Genomic DNA, 10,337 nt, shown 5'->3' with positions numbered 1-10,337 from the left:
GACCTAGCTTGGAAAAAAAAAATAAATAATAAAAGGAGACTCTGTCTCGAACAGAAAAAAAAAAAAAAAAAGGAAACGAAACGGAAAAGCACTCCGAGTTGATAAAATTTCAACTTCAGTTAAAGAATGGCATTTTACCAGTCGAAAAAAAAAAACAGGCAAAGAAGTTCATCTCAAAATATTGAGGAAGGAACCCAAAACTTAGGCAACCCCGAAGCGTGCAGATCACAAGGCGGAGAGGAAGTTCCACGGAAGGCAACTTGGAACGATGCGCACCACGCGATAAAAGTAAAAAACGAAAGCGGAAGCCAGGGGGGAAGTCGTAGCCGAAGTCGAAGCGAAGCTCAAGCGGGAGGTCAACCGGCAGATCAAGCGGCAGATCAAGCGGCAGATCAAGCGGCAGATCGAAGCCGCAGCTCAAGCCGAAACCTCAGCGAGAGGCACCCCTGCATTGACACCCGTTCTCCGGCAGACGACCCTACCAGAACGGTCCCCCCCCATTCGGAGGAAGGCCCAAGTGAAATAGCGAACTCGTCTGGAAACACGTGTAGCGTCCCCGCTCATGAAAAGTTAAGCGACAGGGTGGGAGGCACACCGGGAGGCACACTGGCAGGCACGCTGGGAGACGCGCTGGGAGACAGACGAGTCGACAAACCGCTCAACCTGCCGGGTCACAAACCGGGAGAAACGGCGCTTTCTCCGCTGCTAGCCCAGCTGCCAACCCAACTGCCAACCCATCAAACCATGAACTGCTACCAGAGCGATCCCAAAAAAAACAGCTACCTCATGAGGCAGGCTGTATTTTTCACGCCAATAAAAAACTGCGTAAACACAAGTAATGAAAAAAAGGAAATTGCAAACAGAATCGGCCAAAATGGGAATGACGAGTATGCCTCGAATGGCACTTTGCACAACAATGGTGCTTGGGTTGGAGGCTCTGATCAGAGGAACGCGGATAGTTTTAGTGGAACGATTTGGAAGGGCAAAGAGACTTTGTTGTCTTTGAATAGTGACAAGCCTGGCGTCAACCATGGAAGCGTAAATTTCAGCACCGCGCCTGTGTCCTCCTCGCACAGCTTTGGCGCGGCGGAGTATGCCGTCTCGGGGGGAGAGTACTCCCATACAGGGGGACACTACTGCAGCGGTGTGGGGGAGTACACCGCTGGGGGCACGGAGTACGGTGGAGGAGGCGCGGGGGAGTACCCCTTCTGCAGCGCGAATGGGACTTTTCGCGCGCCAAGCGGGAACAATTTCAGCAGCGGGAACAACTTCGGCAGCGTGAGCAGCAGCCTGACTCTGCAGGGGAACAACGTCAACACGCCCAGCATAGGCACCGTGAACTTTCTCCAAAACGGAAGCACCATGAGCGGTAAGGTGGGAGTAGCGTCCGTGGGAGCGTCCGTGGGTGGGAACAACAACGAAGGCAGTCTGGAATACCTGAACATATCATCCCAATGTTTCACAGAAAAAAAAAAAGACATCGTGTACCTGTTTCAAGAGCTCCTAAGTTATTGCGAGTGCTTAAAAAGAAATAGAAAAAAGAGCACCGAGGAGATTAATAAAATACGAATTAGCTACAACAAGGTTTCGGATTTACTAAAGGAAACGTTGAAAAGAGAAAAAAACAGCCACATAAAAATTGAGGAACTGAGGAATATTATCATTACATATGACGAGAAATTGGACCGAGTTAAAAATAGCTCCGAGGGAACAATATCAAATTTAAATAAAAATGTACAGACGTTAATCGACTTAAACAACAATCTCGAAATGGAAATGAATAAAGTTGCAAATGAAAATCAGCAGTTGAGAAAAATTGCACAAAATGAATTCAATCTGAATAAAGAAATTAACGAATTGAGAAATCAAATCGAAATTTTAAACAACGAGAAAGTTGTTCTTGTAGATCAAATTGATGGACTTCGGTTGGAAAACTCCAAAATTGAAAATGAGAAAAATGTCCTCCTAAGTGATAAGACATTATTACACTGTAAAATTGACGAACTTGAAAATGGACTGAAAAATAAAAATAAAAAAAATATATTTAATCAGCCAAATGGAACTGAACGAGAGAGCAATCCCTTTATAATCAACTCAGACGAAGAAATAAATCAGCAGGTGAGTAACTACTTAAATTTGAACCATGAGCAGCGGACGGAGCTCTTCAAGAACTTCCTCTACCACTGGCGCGAGACCAATAAGGCAGGTCAGAAATTTTACGAGCAGTCCTGCGTCGCCGGCGCGTCCCTCTAGGGTGGAGCGGTGTGACGACGGAGTGGAGGGCTGCGACGACGGTGTGAAGCGGTGTTATCATCGCTACGTAACAAAGCGGTTTCATCGCAGAGTGGCTTCCTCACAAAGGGGCTTCCTCACAAAGGGGCTTCCTCACAAAGCGGCTGTCTCGCAAAACCGCTGCGTATCCACCGCGCATCATTCGGGGAGGACCACATCCACATAATCCAAATTGATAGTGAAGGCCGACGCCTTCCTCTTTCTGGAGTTTTTTTTTTGCACATGTGCGGAGTTCGCACAGATATGCCCACCGTGGGTATGTATCTGCACACAACGTCCCTGCGTGCGTGGCTGCACACATTTTTTTTTCACCCGAAGGGTGGACCATTTTGCAGCCATCACACCGGTGTCACGTGGGGGGTTGCTATCTGCATAGGTACCCACAGGCGTAGCTTCACTTGTAGTGGCACCCATGTAAATAGCAACCCCACAGTGCTTCCTTTTTTTTTGTTTTCTTCACCCCCTTTTGCCCCCATTTTTTGTGCACACAATCTGAACGTGACTTTTTTCACCTGCACAGTTCAGGGGAAAAAAAAAAAAATACAAATATATATACATATATGTATATATAAACGCTTCAAAGCTAAGCAAAAAGAAGGAACCCCTTTTAAGTGTGTCTTCTGTCGGTTCGTCATGGTGGGGAAAGATGAAGCAGCTCTGACTCTCAACGGGATTCGTTTCCCCAGGAGGGGGGATCTCTGCATATCCTCAGTCAAATTCGCTGTAACGGTTGCCACATTTTGGCCGCATTTTTGCCATAGTTGCGTGTGCATAAGTACACCCCTCGCTGCTGCGCTCCCTTTACGGCTTACCTTTCTAACCAAACATAACGAAATTAAAAGGGGGCGGGTTGTTATTAAAAAAGAATTGACAAAACAGGTTGGGGGAAAGGTGCGAGAGTCTACCATTCGGCAAGGTATGTGCGACACGCGTGTTTTGTGACATTTTGGGGAAGAAAAAATGCAGCGACGGGGATGCACATGCACAGGCGTGTATAAATAACGACACGGTATGAAGATGCATATGCGTTAACCTACAGTGTATATATGTGTACATACACGCATGGTCACATAAACGCATACACACATGTGCATAGGCACGGTGCGCAAAAACATTCACCTCTACATACGCGCACAAGCACGTAGGTTTATATATATACATCAAGTTGGACGCTGCCCGAGCTGGCGGCGTGGGGGCAGGGGGCATCTAAAAAGGAGGCATTGGAGGGGAAAAAAAAAAAGAAAAAAAAAGCTACACACTTAAAGATATAGAAAAAAAAATAGTTCGTGCACACAAAGGGAAAAATTGAAGACAGAGAAACTTTTCTTCGTGCAGCTAAAAAACAGAACAGAGGCCTTCTCTAGCAGAACAGAGGCCTTCTCTAGCAGAACAGAGGCCTTCTCTAGCAGAACAGAGTGCTTCTCTAGCAGAACAAATGGTTTCTCTATCAGGACAAATGGTTTCTATCCTTGCGGGGATAGGCCGCTAGACCCACCGCGTTTGACAGGACCTCCTTCGGGCAGTCGGACTACTACATATTCGTGAAGACGTACTGTATGTCTTTCCAAACGTCTTCAATGTTTTTATTTGCATTGATGAAGATGCATTTGTTTTCATTTAAAAAAATGTTGATGATTGGCATGCAGCCGTTTTTGTGCGTCTGGAAGCGCTTCCGCAGGGTGTCCATGTTGTCGTCAACTCTGCCTGTGGGGAGGGGAAAAAGGGGCGATGCTAAGTGCAGCTAAATGGGGAGAAGCTAAGTGAAGCTAAACGGGGCGAAACGGACAGGCGATTCCACCGCCGCGCTACGGCTTTGTGCCGACTTACCGCACATAAGCCCCCGGTTCATGCACCGCTTAATCATCGTGTCCTCGTCACAGTAAAGGAACAGACACAAGTGCACGTAGGCGTAGGTCCCTATTACGCTCATCCAACCATCAAAATTGTCGTAATTTCTCGGAAATCCATCAATTATAAACTTGTACTTTGCCTTTTGCTCAAATTTATTTCTCTGCAAGATTTCCTGTACTTGTTCGTTTTCGTGTATGCCATTTTGGTATTTCAGTTTCTCGTGATCGTAATCAAGGTTAGCGTTTTTTAACTTGATGCTGTCATCGAACACGTCGAATGAGAAACTTTTCTTTTCCGCTTGGTCCGGGAGGTTGGTCGGTTCCCCTGTTTTGGTCTGCTCCCCCGTTTTGGTTTGCTCCTCCTTTTCCTGCTTCTTCCTCTTTTCAATTTCGTTCTCCATTTTGATTTTCATCAGTTCTAGGGTGATTTGCACGGGCACTATTTTTCCTGTCGGAGTGGGGAAGCGACATGACGGAGTGAAGGGGTGCGTCTCGTGTGCAGGTCCGCGCGCCGATCTCCGCCCCGATCTGCGTGCTGATCAGCTTGCTACCCAAGCGAGAGCAAAAAATAGGCATCTAAAATCACGTATAACAACGTATCATGCATAGTGGCCCTGAAAATGGAGAGCCTCCCTCGTGTGCGTCTTATCGTTCGAACCATTATTTATGCAATCCTCGACAACAGCCTGGTGCTTCGTGTCCACTTGGCCCTTCTCGCATTTTATTAGGTACTCCCGCAAGCAGTCACCTTAAAGAGGAGGAGGAAAAAAAAAAAAAAAAAATAAGGTACATGTGGGGGGGATCCATTTGGCAGGGCCAAATTGGAAATGGACAATTTGGCCGCTGAGGTGACTAACGAGCACAATCCTACCCGCGCTGATGTGAACAAAGTCAAATTTGTCTTGGATCAATTTGCATTGCGTTCCCTTTCCGCTGCCTGGCCCTCCAAGCATGAATATCTAAAGGGTGGGTGGCCAAAATGGGCGAGAAGAATGAGTGGGCATAATGAGGGGGTAAAACGAGAGAACAAAGTGAGCTAGCTAAATGAGCAAGCAAAAGGGCGGGACAAAGCGATGGTCCCTTCTCCACCCCACTTCTGTGTCTCTTCCGCATTACCACAAAGGGTTGGTCTTTACCCATAGCAAAGGAATTGCTGGCAAAGAATTTCCCCTCAAGTTTTCTATCTCTGTGAAAGTGTGCTCTTCCTCCAAAGAGGCTGAATTTGTAGAGCCGGCTGGACACTCTCCTTTTTTCGCGTGCAGTTTTAAAATGCCTTCTTGATCTTCCCCCCCTGTGGCAAAAAGCATATGTTGTACTGCCACTTAGGGAAGTAGCCTTTTCGCCCTTCAGCTTCAGGTGAATAAAATCGTGAACCGAGGGGTTCGAAAATTTGGCTACGATGGAGAAGAACACTCCTGCGTAAATTCTTCTGTAGTTCATATGTGCGCTGTTTGCAAGCGGCACCTATGTATTATTTGCGCATTACGTATGTATGTTTTTTTTTTACTATACAATAATTCACGGCCGCGTTTAGCTGCACATTTTTCCGCCTCTTATCCCCCTATCTTTTTTTTTTCTCCTTCGCGATGATGGGAGAGCGAAACAATTTTATTCGACGGCTCCTCAGATACAGAATTTTTTGGGGTAAAAAAATTCCCTTTGTCTCGTATCAGTGATACCATTAGAGCTATGGCCCGTCGGATCGCAGGGCGCGCATATTCGTTGCGTTCCATTCATCCCATGTGTCACCTCGCATGCAGAGCAGCACCAGGGGGTTAGAAAATGTACGAAACAGTAGGGATGTGCATACGAGTAGGAAGCGCGTACGTTTGCGGGTTCACAGATGAGCTCAGTCGGTTCTGCTAGTTATTTATGCTCTTGTACGCGTTTGCCCTCCGTGGGAGGGGATTTTTGTGTTGAACGGGGGGAAGGAAAAAAAAAAAAAAGAAAGAGGAAAGAGGAAAGGAAAGCAAGCAGCAAATTAAGCAACAAGTTAAGCAACAAATTAAGCAATCAGGAAAAGAGGAAAAAATGAACGCTTCGAAAAAAGAAACAAATACGCAAGCGGGGGAAGTCCCATTTGCACATACACCTCTGTGCCCCTTGCGGTGAAAACATAGAGGCGTAAAACGAGAGAGGGGCGCAGTAACAATGATACGGTCGACCTTCACGGGGGGAGAGAAAATATATATGTATATATATACATATATATGTGGGAGACCCCTGGGACACACACGGGCGTGAATCAATCACACCGTGTAGGTTTACAGGCGAATACACAGCGCGCACACAGGCGAGTCATCTCCCCACACACACACAACGCGTCGCAGAGGCTGGGAAACCAACTCAGCCAATGGGCACGATACCCTCTACAATTCCATGGAAGTGCTCAAAGCGGTAATTAAAATAATCGGGAGGGGAAAATATGTTGAAGGAAAAAAAAAAAGGAATTAACTTTCTGGTGACCTCCTCTATAACGCTATGACAAAGGCGAATTATATTTCCTGTTAAGCGAATGTCCACGTTATTTTCTCCATGGCAAACATCCTTTTGGCGAATATACAGATTGTTTAATTTGACTTCACACAGGAGGATGAGCAGAATAATTTTGTTCATTCTGGTTTTGCAAAAATGGTCCATATCAGTGAGTACATTATTTTTTATTTTATTGATTGCCTCGATTTTAATATTTATGTATAGTTCCAGCGCGAGAGGAATATCCTTTAAAATGTGTAAAATGAAATGTTTGCTATTGTCATTGTTGTTATTTGCCTTGAAATAGTAGCAGCTGTTTTGCCTTTCTCTCCGTTTAATTATTTTTAAGTCGTCTTCGATGGATTGGTAATCGTCGTAATTTGCGCATCGAGTGGAAGGGGAGGAATACTTGGGGTGAGTTTTTTTATTTTTATTTTTTTTTTTTTTATCCTCTTCGTTTTTTCTGTTTTCCCTCCCCTTCTTTTTCTTCTTCCGCGCGTTATGCCCAAACGTGGCCAATCCATTCTGCTGGTAAAAAAGGTGAAACTTTGCCCAGTTCTGCTGCAACTTTTGCTGATGCCATTCGGTATTCCTCACCAATTTTAGGTATTCCTCGTACTCCTCAATCGCAAGTGCCTTCAGTTCGTGGACCTGGGCTAGCCTTATTTGGTGGCTGGCTTTCGCCGGCTTCTTCCTGGCGCCCTCGTCCATTGTGTGGGGGCGTTCCTACACGGGTTTCCCCATACGTACACGTCACTGCTCATGCGTAAACGTCTCTGCTCATCCGTACACGTCACTGCTCACCCGTACACGTCACTGCGCACGCCCCCGATCAGTAGAAACGGCGCGGGTTCCTATAATCAAACGTGTCATTGACTGGGTACTTGGCGTGCAGGTAGCTTTCGTACAAACGGATTTTGGACTTGTTTGACGACCACTTAATTTGAAAACACTTAATTAAATTGTCCAGGTTGTCAAACCAGACATTAGCATAATTATCGCTGGAGTGATTTAGATTTAGTAAATTAAAGGTAGTAATGTTTGCGAATCGGAAGAGGTAGAATTCCTCGAGGCAGCTGAAGGTGAAGTTGCTGTCAATGATATTTTTCATGCTGGGCTTTCGGCCGAACCAGTAGGGGTGGAAGGGGAAGTCGTGCAGCGTTTTGTTCGCCTTTAAAAGCATTTTGCGTTGGTGTGGCGCGACAAGCGTGGAGGGGCGCACAAAGGCATGTAGACTCGTATATGCATACGCGTGGGTAGGAACTTGCCCCTTTCAGCTCTCCCTTTTTAAAGACCCAACTCGAGATCATCCTTTCCGATTTACCGTGGCGCCATGTAAAAAAAATGTGCCTATTGGGACAGCCCGTCGCCCCTTAGCACAACCTTATGTATTTATTTATTTTTTTTTTTTTTCTTTTTTTTCCTTTGTTCTGAGCGTGCTGCTCACAATACAGCTATAGAGCATCAACATGCGTAGGAAAGCATAGGCAATTTTTTTGTGCGTAAAAATTTGGATTCTTCTCCCCTGCCCCCTTGGCCTTTCTCACGCGTTCAGTTCAACATGGGTTTTACTTACATCCCCAATGCGTCGTTCACACCATTTATGAGCGGTGGTATGCACTGCGAAATGGGTGGTGTACGCGTAGCAGAGTTTACCTGACCCCGTTGGGTGTCCCACGGGGCTAATTTTACCATTGAGGCAATTTTTTTCCCGACAAGGTTGCAATAGCGCAGATCGCCAAGTGCACAGCGGTTAGGAAGGCGTTCTCAGAAAATGTACCCCCACCAGGGGTACCCCGCAGGAAATGTAACCCCAACAGATTCGCACATGCGTCGTGGAAACTTCTGATCAGGCTCTCACCCCTATGTACATACGCCGTGTACATGTACGCGGAGAAACGGGTACGCACTTGGCCAGCTCGGGACGTAAACCAAATCGTGTTATATTCTTTCCTTTTAACAAAATTCTCATGAAGGGATTTTTTTTTTTTCTTCATTTTTTACATTCTTTTTCATTTTTTGTTTTTAAGCTTCTTTTGGCGGAAATTTTTTTTTTTTTTTTTTTTTTGCAAATTCTCACAAGAATTTTTCATTACACCCCTATGTGAATGTATTTATATTTATGCGTACGTTACGAGCGAACGGACGATTGCGCGATTGGGCCATTGAGCGATTGAGCGAGCTTACGTGGCATGTATTATGCGCGTATGCAAACGTTCAGCAGCGCGTTCCTCTCTGCGTGTACGTAGAAACAAAGCTTATTTATTAGGGAGCTGCTGCCTCCGTGGCATTTTCGGCCAAGGTGCGCGGCTAATGGGCGTGCCTACGTATGTACGTGCAAGTACGTATGTATATATTGGCATATGTATATATTGGCATATGTATGTATTGTCATATGTATATATCGTCATATGTATATATCGCCATATGTATATATCGCCATATGTATTATCGCCATATCTGTACATGCGTATGAACACGTGCGTATGTGCCTACATGTGATCTCTGCCTACTCATATGTTAAACGACGTTCGCACCTTTATTTTGTTTCCTTCCCGTGAAGGTAACTTACGTGTATTGGTGAATTACGTACGTGTGCGAGCTCGTTTTCCCCCATATGTGCCTATTAATTTTTACAGCAATTCGAAACGTAGGCAGTTGACCGCTGACGAGGTGACGCAAGGCAGCCGACCGCTGACCGGTTGACGCAGAGTAGCCGGTTGCTGATCGCTTCACCGCGAACCAGTTGACGGTGGAGGAACTCTCCCCCGACACACCCAAATTTTTTCCTCATGTTTTCCCATTTGCATTCCCACTCATATAAAAATAATATTTTTGGTGTATATCTCTACATTAACATATTTGAAACGTAGATTTGTGTTAAAAAAAAAGAAGAAAAGAAAAGAAGAAGCTAATTCGTACTTTCCTTTTAATGCTTCTTCCCCCCTTTATTTTTTTTTTATTATTTTTTTTTTTTTTTGCATTCTTAGAAGAGAATTAAGTTTCCCATTTGATCATTTTGTTTATCTGTGTTTGATTTTTTTTTCTGTTTTTCTTTTCTTTTTTTTTCTCCTCTCACGACACACCATTTGTAACGTCGCCTACCTTTGCATACGTTGTGTGCTAAAGAGAAAGGGAAGGAAAAAAAAAAAAGAAAGAAAAATCATTCGCAGAGTTTGTGTACACATATATCCATGTCGCGTAGGTGTACTGACGTGCACGCACATGTGTATGTTCCACATTTATTCACCCGAAGGTGTTCGTTTTTGTGCAGTGTGTGCCACATGCATATCTCTGCCTGTAGAATTATGTCCCTATATATGTACGCATGTACGTTACGTCTATGCGTGCTTATAGTTTCGTTTGAATAAGCTATAGGGTTCGATTTTTTTTTCTTGTTTTTTTTTTCTTTCTTTTTTTTCTATTTTTTTTTTCCCGTTTTTTTGCCCCATCCTTTTCTTTTACCATTTTTACCTTTGCCTCCCTTGGTTTGCTTTTTTTGCTTTTTTTTCTTGTTTTATTTTGTTCCATTTGTGTATATCCTCCTTGTTTACCTTTGCATCTTCCTTTGTTCCCCCTTTTCATTTCTCCCGTCCGCCTCAGCTGCCTCTCACTTTTCTTTGTTTGAACCCACGCCCCTTCCTTACATTCCCCCTCGGACACTCGTACATACGGCGCGGTTTTGGAATCCCCCCGTTCTTACGAGCTACTTTTACCAAA

General features: G+C 44.9%; 4 protein-coding genes across 4 annotated transcripts; 1 reads left to right on the top strand and 3 right to left on the bottom strand.

Moving 5' to 3' along the window:
* Positions 1 to 126: 126 nt before the first annotated feature.
* C922_04861 (hypothetical protein) lies at positions 127 to 2,253 on the top strand (the record flags this gene model as incomplete). The annotated part of the gene is made up of 1 exon (XM_008820435.1): positions 127 to 2,253. One exon carries the CDS (start codon positions 127 to 129, stop codon positions 2,251 to 2,253), a length of 2,127 nt encoding a protein of 708 aa, XP_008818657.1.
* A 1,570-nt stretch (positions 2,254 to 3,823) lies between these two features.
* C922_04860 (cytidylate kinase) lies at positions 3,824 to 5,582 on the bottom strand (the record flags this gene model as incomplete). Its single annotated transcript, XM_008820434.1, has 5 exons — positions 3,824 to 3,996; positions 4,120 to 4,590; positions 4,801 to 4,890; positions 5,014 to 5,101; positions 5,259 to 5,582. 5 exons carry the CDS (start codon positions 5,580 to 5,582, stop codon positions 3,824 to 3,826), a joined length of 1,146 nt encoding a protein of 381 aa, XP_008818656.1.
* A 906-nt stretch (positions 5,583 to 6,488) lies between these two features.
* Positions 6,489 to 7,328, bottom strand: C922_04859 (hypothetical protein; the record flags this gene model as incomplete). Its single annotated transcript, XM_008820433.1, has 1 exon — positions 6,489 to 7,328. The coding sequence occupies one exon, from the start codon at positions 7,326 to 7,328 to the stop codon at positions 6,489 to 6,491; it is 840 nt and encodes a 279-aa protein (XP_008818655.1).
* Positions 7,329 to 7,449: 121 nt separating this feature from the next.
* Positions 7,450 to 7,800, bottom strand: C922_04858 (hypothetical protein; the record flags this gene model as incomplete). Its single annotated transcript, XM_008820432.1, has 1 exon — positions 7,450 to 7,800. The coding sequence occupies one exon, from the start codon at positions 7,798 to 7,800 to the stop codon at positions 7,450 to 7,452; it is 351 nt and encodes a 116-aa protein (XP_008818654.1).
* Between the last annotated feature and the right edge of the window lie 2,537 nt (positions 7,801 to 10,337).

Source organism: Plasmodium inui (assembly GCF_000524495.1).
Source record: "Plasmodium inui San Antonio 1 unplaced genomic scaffold supercont1.31, whole genome shotgun sequence".
Classification (NCBI taxonomy): Eukaryota; Apicomplexa; class Aconoidasida; order Haemosporida; family Plasmodiidae; genus Plasmodium; species Plasmodium inui.
This window is presented reverse-complemented; position numbering and strand designations above follow the sequence as displayed.